Source organism: Muntiacus reevesi, chromosome 2, assembly GCF_963930625.1.
Source record: "Muntiacus reevesi chromosome 2, mMunRee1.1, whole genome shotgun sequence".
In the NCBI taxonomy this organism is placed as follows: Eukaryota; Metazoa; Chordata; class Mammalia; order Artiodactyla; family Cervidae; genus Muntiacus; species Muntiacus reevesi.
In genome coordinates, this window is record NC_089250.1 from 132,035,182 (window position 1) to 132,059,642 (window position 24,461).

Genomic DNA, 24,461 nt, shown 5'->3' on the forward strand with positions numbered 1-24,461 from the left:
GAGCATTTGGTAGTTTCTAATTTTTGCTATATTTTAAATAGTGAAATTGTACATGATTTCTGGTATGAATTTTTCTAAGTTTTATTTTAAATGAGAGTTTCTCATCAAAAAGTCTCTTTAACATTCATACTTCTCAGAGTTTAAAAATACTTTTCATAATTGGAACCTTTGATAGAATCTAAACTGTTTGACAAATAGGCCTCCATGAAAGCTTGTATATTCACAGTTGGAAATGAAAATCTTGTAGTAAAAGATTGTGACAGAAAGACTGAAAATGGTGCATTTGATTGAGTTTGTGGTATTAAGTTTTGTATACATATAGAGAGAAGTTGTGTGTGTGTGGATGACTTTAGTTTGTGAAATTTCCTTGGGTTAGATGGAAGTTAGGGAAGAAAACCAGATTAAGTACACGTGGTTCCTAATTCATGATTTATGATGATGCTTTGACTTAAGTGTTTGACTTTATGATAGTGCAAAGATGATACACATCCAGCAGAAGCTGTGCGTTCCCCAGGCTGGCTATCTGCAGTATGGTGCTCTCACCTTGCTGGGCAGCGGCAGCCTGCTACAGCTCCCTGTCAGCAACTCAGCCACAAGCAAAACACCGCCAGTGTTCTTAGAACCATTTTCGACCCATACAGCCATGCTGCTTTTCACTTTCAGCACAGTGTTTAATGTGAAATATTCAGCACTGTGTTATAAAGTAGGCTTTGTCTTAGGTGATTCTGCTCAGCTGTAGGCTAATGTCAGCATTTTGAACACATTTAAAGTAGGGTAGATTTGAGCAAACTCCAGGAAATAGCAGGACAGGGAAGCCTGGCATGCTGCAGTTCATGGGGTCACAGGGAGTCAGACACAACTGAGCAATTGAACAACAACAAAAGGTTAAGCTGTGATGTTTGGTGGGTTTCTGACTGGATGTTTTCAGTTTAATGAAGTGTTCACTGAGATGTAACCCCGTCATAAGTGGAGAAAGAGCTGTACTAAGTTTCTGCTACCAAACACTGATTTGGTAGCACAAACAGAATAGTCAAGGCACGTTCCCTCTTTGAGATAGGGATTAATTTCTTTCCTACTTGGTTTTATGAATGTTTTAAAACCCTTAAATTTTATGAGATAACAGATCTTTGCTGTTTTTTTATTGTTTAATGTTTATCTCATTGATGAATGTGAGGTATGGCAAACTTAAAATTGTATCTGAAAGATTCTTAAATAACTTTTGCAAAATTTGCTGTTACAACTTGTTACCAGACTCAGAGCTTAAGTAAGAAGTTTATCATTGGTGTTTTAAAAATGAGCATTTCTGTACACTGAAAACTACAAAGCATTACAGAGAGAAATTAAAGATAACCCAAATAAATCCAGAGATATACTATCTTTATAGATTGGAAGATTCAGATTGATCATCTGTAGACTGACTGCAATCCCTGTCATAATCACAGTGGATCTCTTTGTAGAAATTGAGAAACTTATTCTGAAATCTATACAGAAATGCAGAGGATCTAGAAGAGGTAAAACAACTTTAAAAAAGCAAAAGGACTTAATAAATACCTGACTTTAAAACTTATAAAATTGTAGCCATAAATAAATGGATCAATATAATCAGGTCAAGAAATAAATTCTGATATACATGGTCAGTTTTTTGCACAGATGCCAAGGTAATGTATTGGAGTCCTTTCAACAAATGGTGCTGGAATCCAGTTGGATACCCATATGTTAAAAAAATGACACTCAGACCCTTCCCCATACAATACAGAAAAATGGATTATAGATTTGTACAAAATCTAGAATTAGAAGACTTCTAGAGGAAAATGTAGGATCAAGCAGCAAGGATATATTGTGCAGTGCAGGAAAACATAGCCATTATTTTGTAATAATTTAGAGTATAATCTTTAAAAATATTGAATCACTGTTATACACTTGAAACTAGTATAGTTGTACTGCAATTTTTAAAAAGAAACAAACAAAATGTAGGACCAGTGACCTGGATTTAAGAGCTAAAACGCTGAGAAGAAAACATAGTAGTAAGTCTTCATCATCTTGGATCAGGCAAAGATTTCTTAGATACAGAAACAAACACATAATCCATTAAAAAAAATTGAAATGAACTTCATAAAAATTAAAAATCTTTGTGCTTCAAAAAGCACTATTTGGAAACTGAGAAGACAAGCAACAGACTTGGAGAAAATAATTGCAAACCATATACATGTGATTAAGGATTTGAATCCAGAATATATAAAAAAGTTACATCTCACTGATAAGGTGACACATAGTCCAATTTTGAAAAAGGGCAAAAATTTGAACAGATACTTTACTAAAGAAAAATATATGGATGGCAAATAGTGAAAAGATACTAATAAACTGTCTGATAATATCATTAGATATTAAAATCACAATGCTGCTGCTGCTAAGTCGCTTCAGTCATGTCCGACTCTGTGCGACCCCATAGATGGCAGCCTGCCAGGCTCCCCTTCCCTGGGATTCTCCAGGCAAGAACACTGGAGTGGATTGCCATTTCCTTCTCAAATGCATGAAAGTGAAGTCACTCAGTCATGTCCAATTCTTAGAGACCCCATGGACTGCAGCCTACCAGGCTCCTCCATCCATGGGATTTTCCAGGCAAGAATGCTGGAGTGGGTTGCCATTGCCTTCTCCAAAATCACAATGAAATACCAGTAATACCCCTAAGTTGACTGTAAAACAAGAGAAAAAATATATATGTTGGTCTCTGCCCTGGGTTCTTGACATTGGGCTCTTGAAACCTTTGTACTGTCTCGGGTGGTAAGAGTGTCTTTTGTTCTAATGAGATGACTGGATGGCTCCAGGATGATGGCTGTTCACTAGAAATAACAAGCCATGATTAGAAGCTTGGAATTTTCAGCCTTATTCTCCCCCTGCCCCCAATCACCACCACCATTCCCCACAGTTCTCTCGAGAAGGGAGAGGGGCTGGAAATGGAGTTAATGATCAGTCATGCCTGTGAGGTCCACGGGACTTCCGGGTGGTGCACAAGCAGAGGAGTTGAGAAGGAGGCATGTCTGGAGAGGACATGGGGACTCTGTGCCCTCCCCACATACTTCCCCTGTGCACCTTTTCCATCTGGATTTTCATCTGTCTTTTATCTTGCCCTTTTATAGTAAACTGGTGAGTGCAAATAAGTATTTTCCTGACTTCTGTAAGCTGCTCTAGCAAATTAAACCTAAGGGGATCATGAGAGCCTTCTATCTGTAGCCATACTGGATAGAAGTTGTGGGTGACCTAGGTGAAGACCTACTACGTACAGTTGGCACCTGAAGTAGGGGGCAGTCTCGTGGGACTGAGCCCTTAGCCTGTGGGAGATAATGCACAGAACAGCCATCTGGTGTCACAGAGTATTGCCTAGAGTGGAACAACGCTCCACACATGGTAACCGGAAGGGTCAGAAACATTAGGAGCATGAGAGGAAACGAGAAACATAGGAGGAAAGGACTAAGTATTTTTCCTATTCACTGGCTAAAATAAGAAAAAAAAAAAAATGTTCTTAAGTATTGATAAGATGTGGAGCAATTGAAAACCTTATGCATTTTTGGTGGGAAAGTAAAATCGTTTAAAAAGAATCTTCTTAAACATATACCTTATATATGATTTATGTTACAGTGAAATTCCAGGTTTATTTTGTTATGCTTTGCTTATCTTACTTACAAGTGAAGTACAGTGGGAAAAAAAATTGCAATGGACTGACTACTCCATTATGTTAGGTAATAGCTGATTGTGTTTTTTACCTACTCAGAAGCTAATGAGACTAATTTTCATGTCATGGATGTCTTGTTGAATGAGATGCGGTAATATAGAAGCGTAGTAGGCAGATGCTTAGATTTGGTTTTGAGTCCTAGTTCTACTTTATTGATGCTGCAGATTCCTCACTTCTGAAAAGGGGAATTACTGTCCTGACTCACAGGGTTGTTAATCAAATGAGATAATTTCTATTAAAGCACTTCGTATAATGTAGGATACAGATATGGTATTGTTACCATATGTGAGAGCTCTCTGGTCAAAACATGTTCTTAATGTCTTTGTCAGATATTGACACACCTTTCCTCCTCCTGCTGCCATGATTATTCAAATAGTAGAAACAAATACTTTCTAGTACTTAACCTTCTTCAAATTTTCATGTTCTTGAACTCATTACGTAAATTAATTCCTTTTCCATCAGCAAAATAGAGAACATTTTTACTTGTTTTGGAAGATTACTCTTGTATTTGTGAACTGAAAAGAAGATTCATTCAAAGTATTTTAAACATCTACTGTGATACATGTCAGACAGTATCATCTGAGCTGGACAAAGTCATTGCACTTGTGACTCTTACAGTCTAGAGAAAATAGAAATGTATAAAAAAAAAAAGCCATGGGCTGTGATATAACTATTTATGTAAGATTGTAAAAGAGTATGGTTATTCCCTTGTGGTTCAGCTGGGAAGGAATCTGCCTGCAATGCAGGAGACTGGGTAAAACAGTATAAAAGTTAAAGGAAGGAGAATTTGATCTTGTAAGACAAAATTTTTTGGGCCACTGCCTCCTTTTCTAGCTAAGGAAGGAAAGTCAGCACTTATTGTGAAGAAACTGGCAGGTACTTTTCAGGTACTAGTTTTCTCTATACTAAAAGACTGATTAGGGATTTTTTAATTTGTTTAGCTGCATCAAGATGAAATCTTCTTGAGCAGGTAAAGGGGAAAACTGAAGTTAGAGACTTCTGTCAGACTGCTTTCCAGAATGCTTTCCAGAATGATACTAAGCAATTTTATTAGCAGTGCCAAAATTTAGGATACTTCTCAAGAAAACCAATGTATACTCAGTACAGAGAGAATAACAGGTTTAAAAGCCCCAAAACTAATAGACTTTATTTTTTAGAGCACTTTTAATTTTACAACAAAAATGGGTGGAAATACAAAGTTCACATGTTTTATCCCTTCCCTCAAAGACCTAGCCTCCTCCACTACTGCTATCACACACCAATGTGGTATAATAATGTTTTAACAGTATTTTATATTTGTATTTTTTATGAACTGTTCTATCAAAATATTATTTTTACTTCATGACATTTTTGTATTTGCATTTAGAGTTCATACTAAGTGAGTGTGTTTATATGTATATTTGTATACATATATACAGAAGCAAGATTTTGTCCTTAATATTATCTGAAGAAATGTCTTCACTCATTTCTAGAGCTCTAAGGCTACTTTTGCTTTCTCTATTCCTCCTCCACCCCATATTGAGATGGTCCTATGTACACAGGTTGTGATCTTTTTTTGTTGTTATCTTTTTATAAGAATGTTAAAGATATTCTTCAATGTTTCTGAATATTTTTCAACATAATTCTAATAGTGTGATTTTACTTCACAGAAAAATTGGAGATTGTAAATAATGTTAATTTGATAGGTATCAACATTTTGGTTAAATATAACCAGTCCTCCAGATCCATCGTCCTTGACACTTATTAGGATCTTGACCTTATTTTCCTTCTTTAAACCATCACTACAGTCATGGGATTAAAGTTAAAACCAGTAAATTTAGTATTTAAGCAAATTTAAACAGCTATTGCTGTTTAAACAGCTGTGGTTAGAAAAGCAGGTTAGGCTTATTGAATACGTAATATTTATCTGCATTTTATTCTACTTTCCCATTCCCCATTATCTGTTAGTATATTTTTATTTTTATTTAAGACTCAGTAAGTCACTTCCTGCTTTTTCACAGAAAGGTTTATATTTCGAGCTATATAATTGCTTACCTCATGAGATCTTCCATTTTGTCAGGGATACTCTCAGATATGCAAATTAATTATTGTAAATATGTGTTACAGTCATTAAATAACTCATTAATCTTTTTTCAACCTTTTCACTCACTATTGAATAAGGGTATGGCTTTTTAAGATTGTGTAGTTCCACGTGTTAACCTAAGATGGCAGTATTGAAATAAAAGTATAGTGGCACCGAGTGTTTACTTAGCCAATTGTAGCCTGTGAGCTTTGTCTTTTGAGTTTCTTAGAAGTGTATGCAGATTCTAAATTCTCCAAACTTGTTACTGTTCTGAAGTTATTGTTCCATGAGTTTAACTAGGTACCACAGACTCTTCTAGTGCTAGCCGTTGAAAGATACTGGCTAAAGTAAGGTAAAAGTTAATATAACTAGCGTGCCTATGCTTTGAATTCAAATTCAACTGTCCATTTGTCTTTTGGAAAGACATGTTTTGACTTTCAGTAGACTGTAGGTCTGTGATGGCTAGAACTTTTATTTCCCTGGTCTGTCCTCAGTGTCTAGAACATACCTGTGATACAGTTGGTGCTCAGTATATATTGAAGGAATATCCACAGCTCTGTAGTCATTTATCCTCCTAGGCATCTCAACTGCAAGCCCATGTATTATTCTTGACTCTGTCTCCCTCACCTTCTACATCTACTCACCATAATGTGGTATTTTTTTGTTGTTTCTCTTTTCCAGTTTTACATCAAGTTCTTTTACTTTTCTTCACCCCCACTGCTTCCACCTCAATTCAAACTAATATCGTCTCTCTTTTTGATTTTAGCATTACCTCTTAAGTGCTTCCCTGAGTTTAGTTTTACTTCTACTCAAATTCAGTACAGCTAATTATGTAGGCAATGGAAGGTATATACAAAGATGAAGACATTTAAATTATTGTCTCAAGGCATGCATGTCCTATTTTGGAGCATGTCTATATAACAGCACTAAAACGGGTAAAAAAACAATACTGAAGAAGAATTGATTTGAGCCATTGGAGTTTGGTAAAATCTTTATGGGAACAGTAGTCTTTGAGGTTGGTCATATCAACCCTTAACACTTAACTTTATTGAAGTACAATTGATGTGAAATAAACACATATTTAAAGTACACAACTTGATAAGTTTTTGCCTGTTTATACAGCCATGAAACTATCATCATAATCAAGATAATGAACTATCCATAGCCTGCAAAAATTTCCTTGTGACTCTAATATAGTTCCCACCCCTCATTCCCAGGCAGATCCACTGATCTGCTTTCTGTTACTATAGATTATTTTGTATTTTCTAGAATTTTATATGATGGAACCTTATAGGATATATGTGTACTTTTTTAGGGGTTTGGCTTCTTTCACGTAGCATAATGGTTATAAGATTCATTTGTGTTTTGAGTATCAGTCGTTTATTCCTTTTCATTTAGTATTTTACGTGTTGTTCAGTCGCTCAGTTGTATCTGACTCTTTGCAACTCTGTGAACTGCCAGCACTCCAGGCTTCCCTGTCCTTCACTGTCTCCTGGAGTTTGCTCCAACTTATGTCCGTTGAATCAATGATGCCATCCAGCCATCTCATCCTCTGTTGCCCCCTTCTCCTCTTGCCCTCAATCTTTCCCAGCATCAGGGTCTTTTCCAGTGAGTCAGTTCTTCACATCAAGTAGCCAAAGTAATGGAGTGTCAACTTCAGCATGATGAATATTCATAACTGATTTCCTTTTGGATTGACTGGTTTGATCTCTGTGCTGTCCAAGGGACTCTCAAGAACCTTCTAGAGCACCACAGTTTGAAAGCATCGATTCTTCGGTGCTCAGCCTTCTTTGTAATCCAGCTCTCACGTCCACACATGACTACTGGGAAAACCATAGTTTTGACTATCAGAGTTTTGTCAGCAAAGTGATGTCTCTGCTAGGTTTATCATAGCTTTTCTTCCAAGGAGCATGCATCTTTTAAGTATTTTACTTAATGTTCCATTATATGGATATAATGGGTTTGTTTATCCAATTTGTTTATCCATTCTCTTTATGGTAGACATTTGGATCATTTACAGTTTGAGGCTACTGCAAATAAGGCTGCTGTGAACATTTGTGGTCTTTGTGTGAACATATGCTTTCAGTTCTTTTGGGTAATTAATGCACTGGAAGGACTGATGCTGAAGCTGGAGCTCCAGTACTTTGGCCACCTGATGCAAAGAGCTGACTCATTAGAAAAGACCCTGATGCTGGGAAAGATTGAAGGCAGGAGAAGGGGATGACAGAAGATGAGATGGTTGGATGGCATCACCAACTCAATGGACATGAGTTTGAGCAAACTCTAGGAGATCGTGAAGGATAGGGAAGCCTGGCAAGTCAAAGTCTGAGTGACTGAAAAACAATAATACCTAGAGATGGAATAGCTGAGTCATATGTAGGTGTATGTTTAACTTTTTTAGAAACTGCCAAACTCTCCCACCAGTGTGTGAGTTACAGTTAGTCTATTTCCTGGCCAACACTTGGTATGGTAGGTATTGAATATTTTTAACTTTGGCCATTCTCATGGGTGTGTTGGAGCACTTCATTGTAGTTTTAGTTTCATTTCCCTAAAAATTAGTGTTGGAGGATGGATGGAATGAAAAATGCCAACCAAACTGAGAAGTCATCGTGAAAATGAAACAAAAGGTGGGCAACTAGTGGATCAGTTTATTATAGAATAACTTACAAGGTGGGATCAGGATCAGGCAGACAATGATCTGGAATCTTTCACAGCTGTACTTGGCACTGCTAATTGGGCATTGGGACAGTTTTACAGTTAACCTAGGATGTGAGGGTACAGGCTTGGGTATAGGATGCATATTTCTAAGTCAAGACTGGCAGATGGGGTAACTAGTTCCCTGGGCACTGGAAATACATCAGTGAAAGTTTTTATTGTTTGGAGACTAACAGAGCATTGAGGCCACCTGGTCCTCATGATTATTAAACAATATCTTCAATGACAAAACCCTCGATGGCAGAGAAGTGATTCAGTAATACACATCACAGCCCTGGCAGGGACAGGAAAAACAGTTAAGAGCTCAAGATAATATCAGTTATGCTAACAGCCATACAACTAGTGACCCTGAGCTTATTTACCATCCATATGTTTACTTTGGTTAAGTGTCTGTTCAAATCTTTTGCCATTTTTTAGTTGGGTTATTTATCGTTTTTATTATTGTTGTTTTAAGAGTTCTTTAATGTATATTCTAGATACAGAGTCTTTCTCAGATTTATACTTTGCAAGTATATTCTCCTAGACTGTGGTGTGCCTTTTTTGTTTTTATAATAATGTCTTTTATGGGCTAATTTTGCGACACTTTCGAGGCAGTTCCTCCTGAGCATCTGTTTGGTATCCTGTATATTTTGAGATTTTCCTGTAATGGCTTGTGTGAACACAAACTATTCCTGGCCTTGTGTTAGCGTTGGGGGTTCTTTCCAATTCTTTGTGTTCAGTGCTTTTTGCCTGGATTTGGATAGTTTTCTCACAGACCGTGAGTTGATCAGGACTAGCTGAAATCATGAGAGGAGTCACTGCACACCTCTCTTCTCTGGTATCCTAACCTGTAAATTCTAGTCAGTTGGGCCTCCATGAATGTCCAGTTCTGTCTCATCTTCTCAGGAAGGTTGCCATACCCTGTTTGGGTTCCCGTGCCCTGCGCTGCAGCCTGGAAACTAGGCAGTTAAGATGGGAGAGCTGTGGGGATTGGCCTCCCCCCACTCTTATTCTCACTGTTGTTGAATATCTGGAAACTGCCTTTTCATATCTTTTGTCTGGCTTTATAGTAGTTTAAGGCAGGAAGGTAAATCCAGTCCCTGTTACTACATCTTGGCTGAAAGCAAAAGTTATTTCTATGTATTTTTCTTGAGAAAAAGCTTTATGCTTAAATCATTTCATTCTATATTTGTGTTAAAATGTCAAATTTGATACTTCTGCAAATGCCTCTTTGGAGCTGATGCTTCAATCTGATATAAAATAGGATTAAATTCTTTTTCCTTGTAATTTTCTTCCCAAAGCATCTCATATCTCTGGCAGTTCATGTTGCTTATTTGTGCACTTACACAATTGTGGGAATTACACAAGTCATCTAAAGCTCTATTTGATATTCTCAGATCATGTTTAAAAATACACTTTGTGTAACATTAGTTGAGTGTGAAACATGAATTAAGAGCTTAGAAAAACCTAAGCTGAGTACATTTAGGAGAAAACATGCAATTATTAGTTGTTTTTCTGGTTGAGCTTTTTTCTGGGTGTTTTATCTACTTTGAACACATGCATAGTCATCAAACCTCATTCAACAGCATAATTTTAGACTTCAACTTAACTTTCCTTTTTAATGGAAGATTTGATAAAATCTCCGTACCAATTTATGTAAGTAAAAAGAGGGCTGAAATTTGGAGAACTGCATTCTTACTTGCTAGATGACATTAGTTAATTCACTTGTCCTTTCCCTGTTTCTAAAATGAGAAGTCATGACCAGATTTCAACCTGAAAATATTAGAATTCCAACTGTGTATTTCTACATAGAATTCATATAAGTTATTCATTTGTTTTCTTGTATTTATATTGATAGTTAACATTTTCTAGGGTTTTAAATTTTTTAAAGCTAAAATGAACCTCTGTTAAAAGTGATTTTGTCACTTTTTGGAAAATGTGATATCTCAAATTTAATGCATTTGTATCAGAGGGATAGGATAGAATTAAAGGTACATTACATGCCTTTTTGTTCTTTGTTGGTTTTTTTTGAGACATTGTGCTGCAAGTTCTAAATATCATTACGAGTCAGGGATGTAGTTAATATGAGAAATGTGACTAGTAGAAGTCTGTGTTTGTTGGAGGGTTGGAGTATGCAGTCAGAATATAAAGAAGAGAAGCTACATGATTCAAGAAAAAAAGAAATGTTCAAAGCAAGTTATAGAGTGTCTGCATTTTCCTCAATTGGGTGTTGTGTGTAAATTTAAAATGTAAATTAATCTATTTAGACATTTTTAATGCAGAGCTCATTAGGACAAAATTATTAGACTTCTCTGAAATACACATAATGCAGGATATAAAAGCTAATGTGGAACACAATTGTAGATGCACTGTTCCTCAGGATGTCAGATTGTAATATACAGCAGAGGGATTCTTAGGATGTGTAGAGTCTGAACTCCCAAAACTGTATGCAAGTTTTTATGGGTTTGAGCATTTCTCTGGGATGAAATCTCATTCCTTTAGATTTTCAAATGGTTTCATGTCCCCAATAATTATAAAACTATAGACACAGTGAGTATTGAATACATGTCATTGCTGATTGCCTTGGCAGTTCTTCTTTTAAAAAAATTCTGCATCTTCCTTCCAAAAGACAGCAGTTTTTAGTTAAGGGTAAAAAGCTAGTTCTTTCTGTCATGGCATCCTGAACCTCACAACTCTGTTTATTGAATGGCCATATGATACAAAGAAAACTATGTGGGATCCCAGGTAGAATGGAATGTAGCGGTCTTTATGGTCTCTGCAATTTTCTGACAAAATTATGTGCAGCACACACACACACACACACACACACACACACACACACACACACACACCACACACACACACAGAGTTGTGTATTCCCTCATCCTGGTCTTTCTAACCCTCCAACCCCTGGACAGGCAGACACACACACACACACACACACACACACACACACACTTCTGTATTCCCTCATTCAGGCATACACACACACACACACACACACACACACACACACACACACACACCACACACACCACACACACACACACACACACACTTCTGTATTCCCTCATTCAGGCATACACACACACACACACACACACACACACACACACACACACACACACACACACACACACACCACACACACACAGAGTTGTGTATTCCCTCATCCTGGTCTTTCTAACCCTCCAACCCCTGGACAGGCAGACACACACACACACACACACACACACACACTTCTGTATTCCCTCATTCAGGCATACACACACACACACACACACACACACATACTTCTGTATTCCCTCATTCAGGCATATACATGCACACTGTAACCCATTGACTGATGCCAGTGTTTTGGACTTAATCATAAACCAACTTTGCTTTGAATAAGCTTGGGAATAAAATCCAGAAAATTTCCCATGGCATCCTTGAAACTTGGATATATTTAAGAAGAAGCTGGGGTTTTGGTTCTTTCAAACAGCAGTTGGACTTGTACTTACAGAAGTAAATCAGTTCCTAACAGATAGCTTAGAGGGAGGTTCACTGTGAGGATCTGGCAGACTTCACATCCCCTATGACAGGTCCCCTGAAATTTTTAACTCTTAGACTTGTCTACACCAAGCCTCTAGCAACTTGTCAATTTACAGTTTTAAGTTTTCTGAGCCTGGCATGGGCTCCTGTGGAGGTTTCTGCTCCTGTAAATTATGCTTCTCTGTGTCTGCCTGTCTCTCCAATTTAGGGGGCAGCAGTTTGACCTGTGACCTCACCTCTCTAATGGATCTAAGATGAACCGTTAAGTTTTCATTTTGTTTGGCTCTTTGTTTTTAGGATGGAACGGCAGTTTCTAAGCTCCTTACAGACTGAAAACTGAAAGTTTGAGGTTTTTTTTATACCCACAGTTTGATATTTTCTCAACTGAGTTTCAAACAATAAAGTATAAATCAGTTTACATATTGCTTGCATGCATGTGCATAAGGCAGAAGTACTGGAGTGGGTTGCCATTTCCTCCACAAAGGGATCTTTCCAACCCAGGGATCAAACTTACGTCTCCCGTGGCTCCTGCATTGGCAGGCGGATTCTTTACCACAGAGCCACTGGGAAGCCCAAAATATGAGATCCACATATTGCTTGGTCATTGTTTATAAGTGAAGAAAAGCATTCTCACATTCTTAGCCCTAAGTAGGCCCTTGATTTGAAGTGTGTGGTCTAAGAGGACTGAAAAATTATTAGGTAAATTCTTTTGAATTATGTACCTCATAATTATAAGTTAGATGTTTTACTTCTGCTTTTCTAGGGAGCCTTGAAGAAGATTACATGAAGAATAATTATATTTATTCTAGTTTTGGCACTTGAGCCATTAAGGATTACCAAATTGAATTCCAGCTAAGAAAAACAAATAGTGAAGAAAAAGTTTTGTTTGGGTCTAGTGATTTATATTCTGAGGTTTTATCTGTTGGGAATACTTTTTGAGTTAATGCAAAAATTACTTAACCTTTTTTTTTTTTAAATCTTGTAACTTATTTAGGAATGTGTTAAATTCTGCATTTTACCCTTAAAATCCAGCCTATACATTTTGTGAGCTCTGAATTTATTTTGAAATAAAATCAAGAAGAAAGATTTTTAGAATTGTATAAAATATGGAGGTTCAGTTCAGTTCAGTCACTCAGTCGTGTCCAACTCTTTGCATCCCCATGGGCTGCAGCATGCCAGGCTTCTCTGTCCATCACCAACTCCCACACTTTACTCAAACTCATGTTCATTGAGTCGGTGATGCCATCCAACCATCTCACCTCTGTCATCCCCTTCTCCTCCTGCGTTCAATCTTTCCCAGCATCAGGGTCTTTTCCAGTGAGTCAGTTCTTTGCATCAGGTGGCCAAAGTATTGGAGTTTCAGCTTCAGCATCAGTCCTTCCAGTGAATATTTAGGACTGATTTCCTTTAGGATGGACTGGTTGGATCTCCTTGCAGCCCAAGAGACTCTGAAGAGTCTTCTCCAACACCACAATTCAAAAGTATCAATTCAAAGCATCAAATGTTGGATCCCGCCAAGGAAAGATACCCCACGTCCAAGAGCAAAGGAGAAGCCCCAACAGGATGGTAGGAGGGGCAAAATCATGTTTAGAATCAACCCCCCCCCCATCGCTTCTCGGCCTTTTGGCTAAGATCAAGTGTAGAATCAAACCCCATACCCGCCAGAGACACTTGGAGGGCTCAAACAAACATTGTGCGCACCGGGACCCAGAGGCCCCACAGAGCCTGAGCCAGAACTGGGTTTGAGTGTCTCCTGCAGAGGTGCGGGTCAGCAGTGGGCTTTGCAGGGGCAGGGGCTCTGGGTGCAGTAGACCTGGGTATGGCACAAGCCCTCTTGGAGGAGGTTGCCATTAACCCCACCATAGAGCGGCCAGAACTTACACAGGACTGGGGAAACAGACACTTGGAGGGCACAAAGAAAAACTTGTGTGCCCCAGGACCTGAGAGAAAGGAGCAGTGACCCCACAAGAGACTGACCCAGACTTGCCCATGAGTGTCCAGGAGCAGAGGCGTGGGTCGGCGGTGGCCTGCTGCAGTCTGGGGGCACTCAGTGCAGCAGTGCGTGCATGGGACCTTTTGAAGGAGGTGCCATTATCTTCATTACCTCCACCATAGTTTGGCCTCAGGTCAAATAACAGGGAGGGAACACAGCCCCACCCATCAACAGAAAATTGGATTAAAGATTTACTGAACATGGCCCCGCCCATCAGAACAAGACCCAGTTTCCCTTCAGTCAGTCTCTCCCATCTGGATGCTTCCATAAGCCTCTTATCCTTCTCCATCAGAGGGCAGACAGAATGAAAACCACAGTCACAGAAAACTAACCGGTCTGATCACATGGACCACAGCCCTGTCTAACTCAGTGAAACTATGTAGGGCCACCCAAAACGGACAGGTCATGGTGGAGAGTTCTGACAAATCCTGGTCCACTGGAGAAGGGGATGGCAAACCACTTCAGTATTCTTGCCTTGAGAACCCCATGAACAGTATGAAAATATGGAGGTGGTTAAAGATAATTTTAGACTACTTTAGAGATTTAGTTTTATGTTCATGTTGATAGCATATTTTACAAAGTTTCATAAGGCATTCTTTTCTATTTTTTATAAAAAAGCTTTCTCTGTGAGATAAAATTTCTCTAAGCTAGATTTTTAATACTATTCCTTGGCATTTTAAAAATAGATATAAACCAAACCAAGGCTTCCCTGGTGCTTCAGATGATAAAGAATCCACCTGCAATCCAGGAGACCTGGGTTTGATCCCTGGGTTGGGAGAATGCCATGGACAGAGGAGCCTGACAGGCTACAGTCCATGGGGTCGCAAAGTCAGACTTGGCACACACAAAGTCAGACTTAGCGACTTAGCACACAGAACACACAAACTAAACTAGTGAAGTACCTTCTTATTCTGTGCTCAATAAAGATTTGTGTACATACATTTAGGAATGATTTACACGTAATTCTTAAAGTGGTAATCTGTTTCAAGTGATAGTATGATACACACACACACACACACACATTTGTGTGGTTTGTAATACACCCAACAAGGGGTGATATTGCTATCAAAAAACAAGAAGTCAGGGACCAAACTAGTACCAACTGATGCAAACTAGTACCAACTGATGCAAACTAGTGCCGTATTTTGTAATTAGGTGTCTTAGAAATAGGCAAAGTGATTTTAATTATGTCTGGAAAATGAGAGATAAAGAGGAGGAGATTGGCTGGCAAGGCAAAGAAGTTCATCTATAAAGGAGAAAGTGTTTAGGAAAGTGTTTAGGAAATTGTATCCATTGGATCTGGATACAACTTCAGTACAGTGTTCCAGATAGCTATTACTTACTTATTGGAGTTGAAACATTTGACCTAGATACAGGTTCTCTGAAGCTAAAAATTGTCATTTTTTTGACATATTCCCTTTCTTCTGTGCTACAATAAAAATGTAGTTGCATACACTCTATTACTCAGCAAACTGAATTCAAGGTGTAGAGTATAATTACTATGTTGCAGAAAATTGGGCACATCCATTTTTGTCCAGTGCTTTTTGTGTGTAAATACGAGGGACATCAGCCCCCTTCTTTTTCTGGAGTAGCTATAGCATCTGCTGTATGTGCGGGACACTAAGGCACAAAGGGTAAAGGTAAGCAAAGAATAATTATGAGGGAAATTGTGCTCATTTCTCCTTTATATCTGGCATTATTGTAAAAATATGTAACCTACAAAGAATTAGAAGTTGCTTACTATTTTCTGCAAGCACATTTAATCTCTAAGTCAGCTGATGTTTTAGTTTTTTACATTGTTTTGAGGAAGGCTATGTTAATTTTGACCCTCTAATATGTAGTTACCTTTGTCTTTCATTATCACTATTGTGTTTATGGATTTAACCAGACCTTTAAAAATACTGTTTTTTGTATATTTCATCCTTTTGTAATGGAGATTGATCTGTAATAAGATAATATTTAGGGCATTTATTTTTTAAATTGTGTTTTTCCTTTCTGTTGAAAATTTCTTGAAATTCTAAAATATTTTCTTTAATTTAGATGCATCATATGGCACAGTCATTTATTTTTGTTGATTTGGCTTCCCATGTGAATCTAATTATATATAAACTTGATTTCCCATAAAACTCCCAATAAGCATTTTTAAACCAGTTTTTCTCAACTTCTCAAAAATAGCTGATTTTAATATATAACTGAAAGTAGGCAGTCAGAAGAGAAAGTGGGATTTATCGCACTTTATATAAATCTAAGGAATCTTAGGTTTAAAACTTAAATTTGGGTAACAATCTAGATTTAATTTCTTCTGTAGCTTGTATGTGTGAAGTTAATAGGACTTTGAACTCATCATTTGTACACAGCCCTGTTAGTCTGTTCCCCTTCCCCCAGCACATGTTTTTTTTGTTTCATATGTGTTTGTTGTTTGTCTATTATCTTTTTTTTCCTATTTTCTCTTTGATTGACTTTTGAACCCAAGTATGTAGGTAAGTCTGTTCACTCCACTGCCTAGCGAACGCTTTTGCACACAGTAGCCGCCAGCCACGTGTGGTTATTCAGAACCTGAAAATGGGGCTGGTCTGAATTGAGATTGCTGTAAATGTAAAGTGCACATGACATTTCAAAGACTTGGTAGAAAAAAATAAAATAGTTGTGATTGTTTCCCTTGGGCTTTGGATCTGCTATCCATTTGCTCCATCTATTTTTATGTGAGGAATCAGGAGGATTCAGAGACTGCTGCAAATATTGCTGTCCTCCCAGAAATTTGTAACCTAATGTTTGGTTAACTGTGTTTGAATAGTTTTGTTTTTTTAATTGAATATAGTTGCTTTACAGTGTTGTATTAGTCTCTGCTGTACAGCAAAGTAAATCAGCCTCACATATACATTTATCCTGTCTTCCTTGGATTTTGTGTTTGAATAGGCTTACAAATTATATTTAAGAACAAAAGCCATAGTCTTTTTATAAAAGTTGGAGAAAAGGCTAAATAGCCATTTGCTGCTGTTTTTAAAAAATTGTATATTTATTTGTTTATTTTTGGCTGAGCTACGTCTTCTTTGCTGCTCAGACTTTTCTCAAGTTGCCTCAAGTAGGAACTATTCTTTAGTTGCAGTGTGAAGGCTTCTCATTGATGTGGCTTCTCTTGTTGCAGAGCACAGGCTGTAGGGCACACGGGCTTCAGTAGCTGCGGCGTGTGGTCTCAGGAGTTGTGGCTTCTGGGCTCTAGAGCCAGGCTCAATAGTTGCGGCACACTGGCTTTGTCACTCTGCAGCATGTGGAATCTTGCCCGGATCAGGGATCTAACCCATGTCTCCTGCATTGGCAGGTGGATTCTTTACCACTGAGCCACCAGGGAAACCCTGCTGCTACTTTTAAAAGAAGTGTTTATCAGAGAAAAATCATAGAAAACTTGAAAGAAAATGGTGACCTAGCTCATGTGTTGAAAGCTATTGTTTCTGGCAGTGTATAAACTCCATTCCCAACCACAGATCTAGTTTATCAGCTAGAATAGGTTGTGTCTTTACCCTTTTGTGACTCTCCCACATTTGGTGACCAAGTCAGGTCTCATAAAACATTGAAAAATTATATGCATTACCATTCACTGTTCAGACTTGGTTTTAACCAAGAAATTTACTGAATAGTGTCCTAATTCGCTAAAGATGAAATAACATTTGAAATTCATTCAGAAGAGCTCCAGAGAGTAATCAATATTTACTAAGGACCAAGTGCTCAGATTCATTCACAGAAAGGCAATACAGTTTTGAAATCCATATCAACTTGAAGTTCCCTTATCTACCAGTAAAGACTCAGCTTTCTTTAAGCTTAAAGAATAATGTGTATGTTTTAGATAGATTTACAATATTCAGTGATCCAAAATTTTAGCCATATTGTTATTTATATAAAGATTTTTAAAAGATGAGAAAGTTGTGTGTTACTTCTAAGTGTGGTTATTATGTTAAATTACTATGTATGTAGAAAATGTTTATATGTATCTTTTTCTCTATTTCTCTTTTAAGTTCTCAGCCAGTTTCCTCTCCAGTCATCCTCCAGTTTGGCCATGCAGAGACCCTTCTTCCTCTGCTTTCTCTCATGGGCTACTTCAAAGACAAGGAACCCCTAACAGCTTACAATTACAAAGAGCAGATGCATCGGAAGTTCCGAAGTGGTCACATTGTACCCTATGCTTCAAACCTGATATTTGTGCTTTACCATTGTAAAAATGCTAAGACTCCTAAAGAAGAATTCCGAGTGCAGATGTTACTGAATGAAAAAGTGTTACCATTGGCTCACTCACAAGAAACTGTTTCTTTGTATGAAGATCTAAAGAACCACTATAAGGACATCCTTCAGAGTTGTCATACCAGTGAAGAATGTAAACTACCAAAGGTGAACACATCTGATGAGCTATGAGTAACTGCCAAACATTTTTAATTCATCAGCAATCTCCAGGGAGTGATTCCATGCTTGGAATAGGTGGGCAGTCCCTGGGTACAGAAAGCTTTAACATTTCTTGGGTATTTCTGTTTATTCAAAGAAAAATGTTTCTTTTTGAGTCTGGACATGGATGTGTAAGAAATGATTCTTCACTGAAGCAGCTCTCTTATGGGAAATCTATTCAGAGATAACTGGCATTACATATGTTTACAGAAATCAAATTCTCCCTATTTATGTAAGAAATCTCACACTGAGATAGAACATGATTTGAAAATGATACACAGAAGTTTTGAAGTAACAAAATATTTTGTCAGTTGAACAGTCCATAACTTGACTGGACTAAGTCTAGGAACTTTACGAGTTGTGCTGCCATTCTTTCTTTTTTTCCTCAGGTAGCATAGTTCTAGTATTATCTTCTTAATCAGAGCTATTATGATTTACTGGGAGTATCACTTTGGAAGAAATTAACATCTCTAGTTGAGAATTTGAAACAATATTAAGAAACAGTAAAATTTAAAAGAACACCTTCACTGAAGGAAGACAAAGTATAATAAAATATCTTTGTTAAGAGTATTTATAAAGTATTTGAACACGATTTCAATAATTCCTTTTAACCTCTTGAAAGGCCGTGATTTAATTATCATACCTGTTTCACATATATAACTGGAAGAACATAGAGGACCATTAGCAACAAGACAGAAGAATAGAATCAAACTTAAATCCATTGCTTTATGTGGTTTTTTTTTTTTTTTTACTTTATGTGTTTTTAAAAATTATCACTTTGCTTGTATTTGTATATTTTGCTGTTATGTGAGATATATCTTTTGAGGTTTAATTTCTTGTTTGTTTTTCATTTTTGTAAAGACTGACTTCATATGGGTGGGCTTTCAGATTCACACATGCTGCCGCTTAGTCACTCAATCATGTCCAACTCTGTGAGCTTATGGACTGTAGCCCACCAGGCTCCTCTGTCCATGGGATTCTCCAGGCAAGAATGCTGGAGTGGGTTGCCATGCCTTTCTCCAGGGGATCTTCCCAACCCAGGGATTGAACCTGGGTCCTCCCACATTACAGGCAGATTCTTTACCATCTGAGCCACAAGGGAAGCCCTTTCACAGATATGAACCCATTTCAAAGCAATAGTACTGAGTTCTATCAAATGCCATAAAAGTAGTTTCTATAATAATAAACATAATTCTTATAACTTTACTACCAGGTTTTTTTCTGCTTTCCATATTGATACACACTCAATAATTGATAGTAAAAGGATAGCATTTCAGGCAGCTTTGACTAATCAGGTGATATAAAGACATTTTCTTCCAATAAAACTTTCTGGGGAGGAAGGCTCAAGAGGAAAGTAAATATATTTATATATGTATATGTGTGTATATATATATATATATAAAATTATAGCTGAATTGCATTGTTGTATGGCAGAAACCAACACAACATTGTAAAGCAATTTTCCTCCAATTAAAGAATAAAAAATTTCTTAGGTTTTCACTTATTAAGAATGGAAATCCATTTTGTTCAAAATCTAAATAAATTGTTACAACTGTATATTGAAATTATAAAAAGATGCATAGATCATTTATCTATAGATCATTGATCTTCAAATGAGTGATGTTCACAGAATAGATGATTGCTGATAAATATTACTGATGCATCAATACACTGCTGATTATTCCTACAAAGATCTGATGTTAATAATTTTCTAAGAATTCGTCTAAGGCAGACAAGAAGAGAACAGTATATTCATGCCCATCATACTGTTTTATCAAAATTAACATTATATCATTTGGTTTAGATCAAATAAGAATTGAAGACTTTTGTATATCTTCCTGATGCTTTTCCCTCGCTGCCTGCCTGTTGGTAACCACCAACATGAAGTTCAGTATTCACCATTCCACTGCATGCTTGACTCTGAAATTTTATAGTATTGTGGGAATTTAAACTTTTCTATAAAAAGGACTTCACTGTGCATATCATTCTTGAATAATTGATTTAATTGCTATATTTGTTTTTCAAGACTTTTTGATCGTTTATCACAAATCAACAATATCAGTTCATGAGTCATGTACTTTATATGTACAAACACTAGACTCAGACTGTGAACATGTTAAAAGTTGAATAAGCCTAGTTTTTCTTTCAAGGGGGTTATCTTAAAAGACCTTAGAACAAATTTACTTGATATCTGGAACATTAAATAATTTGATTCATGAAGTTTTCATAGAAATTGTTTAATTTATTATTTATTTATTTATTTATTGTTAAGTAAAACCATATAGTTATCATTGTAGTCTTTGGTAAACTATTTCAGGATAGAGGGTAAGTATGGTCCATTTTCATTAATGTTACAGAGGCTGTGACATTATTCTGGTGCTATTATTCTCACTTAGGAAATACCTGACACTGAAGAATCTTATGATAAAAGCAAAAGATCTTATCTTAGATAGGATATATAAAAAGTTGAATGTTGAAAAATAATCTTTGGCCACCAAGATTTCATTCATGATAGGTGGCCACTTTACTCAGTTAAGCCAAAATGTAATCACTATCGGTTCTGAGGTTTTGGTCAATTAATAAATAGCCTATGAACAGTAGTCATTTTTCTGTCTGTAGTCTACAACTTGATGTGTGCAGTGCGTTGGTCTTTACTCTTTTTTTATAGTCATTTTATCATTTTGAAGTTTCTGCTCTCCAACATAAAATCCTGCGCTTGAAACTGTCTTTGTATGTAATCTTGATCTTTATTTTAACGCTGAAAGCAGAGTTCAACTTGTAAAGGAAAAGGAGCTTCATTTTTTTCAGGCAAAAGTCAAATTTTATACCTTTGAGTGCTTTCTTTTATAAACTGCGGAACTGATGCATGACTTTAAATATCTGGGAGCTACATACAGCCAAATCAGAATTTGTAAATATAAATTTTTGGAATGTATTTCTTTAAGATGGTATTTCATACAGTTCATTAATGATCCTTGGAATTTGGACTATTCTGCCAAATGTAAGCTGAAAATAAATATTTGCATTACAATGTAATTTGCCTTTTATCTAGCTCTTCTCCTGAACTTACCCAGTCACTTAATTCTCATAGAATCACAGATCACTGAGTTTTCTATTCTTTTTCTCATTTAAGCATTTCCTTCCACTCACCTATCAGCTTAACCTACCCTTAAGCACATTCACATCAGTCTGTTAAGCTATTTTTAAATTGGTGTACGTGTATGTGTGTGAGGAGAGAGAGAAGAAAAAGAGGGAGTGAGTATTTTTGAGAAAATTCCATAGCAGGAAAAAAATTGTCATATTATTCTAGTTGAAAGAATTGTAGTTTGGGCTTCCTACCTGGCAGATTAGGAGGCAGTTAACTTTCAGACTTCATTTTATCATTACTGGAGTAATGAATTTTAAGATAGAAGGATTCTTAAATTTATTATTTAAGAATAATTTATTAAAACTGGTTTCAATTTAACATCATCCATTGTTTTGCTGTATTCAAATGCTGTATAAGTGGTAACAGTGGAATTTTGACTTCATTCATTTGGGGCACTTTGGCATGCAGATTGTTTTAAGTAATGCAGCTGATTGTAAACCACTTCAGTCTCTTGACACTGCCCACCACTGGGGGAAAACGTGCTTTTGAAGATGCTGCCACTCTCTGTCCTTCTCTGTAGCCATTAGCTATAATTGCTTAGGTCAAAAAGTTGTATGCTTAGCAGGAAATGGAAAGAAGATAAATGTCTAGGCAGAGCTTTGTATGTGACCATTTCCAGGACAAATCAAATTGTATCTCCAGGCTCAGCTCACTGTACAATGTGCCTGGTATACCAGGGTGGGGCAGGTTAGTAGCTGTATTACAATCCATCCCTTAGAATTGCATTTGTAACATTTCCCAGTGAAACACATTCAGGCCTTAATGGAGATTCTAAATTGTATGAATTACAGGGTAATGGTAACTACGATTATATTGTGTACTTACTTTCCATTCCACTGCTTTAAAGCAGTTCCTTAGCCTCATGCCCTTGACCCATCCCTGGAGTCCATAAAGTCAGGCTCATTGACTGCGCATTGAACAGTGGCGACTGGCAGATGCTTTGGCTGATATCCATGATGAGGAATTCGAGGGAATGAAAAAGGCAAGGCTTTGCTGCAGGTTGCACCTGTGTCATGCCATGTCTATGGTCTGCCCCAATCCATCATATAATAACCACCACTGCAATAACAATGTGTTTTACAGCAAACACCACATGACCAATTCTATGTCAGTAGAATCTTGTTAAATACAAATGCTGCCCGAAAATATCTCCCAATCTGAGGATCTGAAGATAAAACTTAACCCCTGTATGGTTGTTAGCATAACTGACGCCACCTTGGGCCCTTAAAGTTTCTCCCTCCGCTGACCCTACCCAGGACTATACTGTACAGTGAACCACTTCTCTGTAATCAAGGGCTTTGTATTAAATAGTTAATGGGTATTGTTTAATAATGATCGGAACCAGGTGGCCTCTATGCTCCGTTAGTCCCCAAACAATGATGAAAACCTTCACTGATGAATTCTTGGTGCCCAGGAGACTAGTTGCCCATTCATGAATCTTGACTTAGGAATGCTTGTCCTGTTTCCAAATACCTACCTCATATCCTAGGTTAACTATACAATTATCCCAATGGTCTCCCGATGATGCAGAGTACAGCTGTGAATGTTTCTGGATTATCCACCTGATCCCCTCCCACCCTGTAAGTTACCCTACAGTAAAATGACCCGTTGATTACACAGAGCTGCCTGCCTGGCATTTTGTTCTCAAGATGCCTTCTGTTTGGTGGACACTTTGCGTTCCTTCCCTCCTCCAGTAATTGGCAAGCCAGGCAGTAAACTGGAAACAACGCAGGAATGAGTAAAGGGGCCATGCTAGGGGAAAGCCATTATTCACAGGGAAAAGCCCAGGCTGGCAAGTCACTTCCATGGAGGGTGACCTGCTAGGTTTATGGAACGCCAGGCATTGCGTGAGTACAGGGATGCCCGGAAAAGGCTCCAAAGGGCAAATAGCTAGAAACATTAACGGAGACGGTGGGAAATCAAAATGGGAAAAAAGTGAGCAAACTCCTGGTTGTTACATGGCTTTGTTATGGGTTCTAAGTACTGACACAGAAAAGGAATTACAGCTCAGCAGGAAACTAGATAAGACTAAAGGCACTGCCTTTAGGGAGGGATGTCTGGACAGCATGTTCTGCCACCTGGGCCATTACATCAAAATAATGACGGGAAGAACATATTGAAATGCTTGCATGTAAAATGGTTAAAGTGCAGAGTTGTAGGCTGCCCCATTCACAGGTGAGGACTATTATTTTGCAGGAGAATTGAGACCCCAGTTCAGTTCAGTCACTCTGTTGTGTCTGACTCTTTGCAACCCCATGAACCGCAGCATGCCAGGCCTCCCTGTCCATCACCAACTGCCGGAATCTACGCAATCCATTGAGTCAGTGATGCCATCCAACCGCCTCATCCTTTGTCATCCCCTTCTCCTCCTGCCTTCAATCTTTCCCAGCAGCAGGGTCTTTTCAAATGAGTCAGCTCTTCGCATCAGATGGCCGAAGTATTGGAGTTTCAGCTTCAACATCAGTTCTTCCAATGAACGCCCGGGATTGATCTCCTTTAGGATGGACTGGTTGGACCTCCTTGCAGTCCAAGGGACTCTCAAGAGTCTTATCCAACACCACAGTTCAAAAGCATCAATTCTTCAACGCTCAGCTTTCTTTATAGTTCAACTCTCAAATCCATACGTGACCACTGGAAAAACCATAGCCTTGACTAGACAGACCTTTGTTGGCTAAGTAATGTCTCTGCTTTTTAATATGCTGTCTAGGTTGGTCATAGCTTTTCTTCCAAGGAGTAAGCGTCTTTTAATTTCATGGCTGCAATCACCATCTGCAGTGATTTTGGAGCCCCCCCAAAAAAGTCAGCCACTATTTCCACTGTTTCCCCATCTGTTTGCCATGAAGTGATAGGACCGGATGCCATGATCTTA

At 37.7% G+C, this 24,461-nt stretch overlaps 1 protein-coding gene across 1 annotated transcript in view; it reads left to right on the plus strand.

Annotated features, from left to right (window-relative positions):
• Nucleotides 1-21,480, plus strand: part of MINPP1 (multiple inositol-polyphosphate phosphatase 1) — a 36,121-nt gene extending 14,641 nt beyond the window's left edge. Inside the window, exon 5 of the mRNA XM_065922852.1 lies at nt 18,024-21,480. Coding sequence (XP_065778924.1) covers nt 18,024-18,417 — 394 coding nt within the window. The 3' untranslated portion in view covers nt 18,418-21,480. The remainder of the gene's footprint in view (nt 1-18,023) is intronic.
• The last annotated feature ends 2,981 nt before the right edge of the window (nt 21,481-24,461 follow it).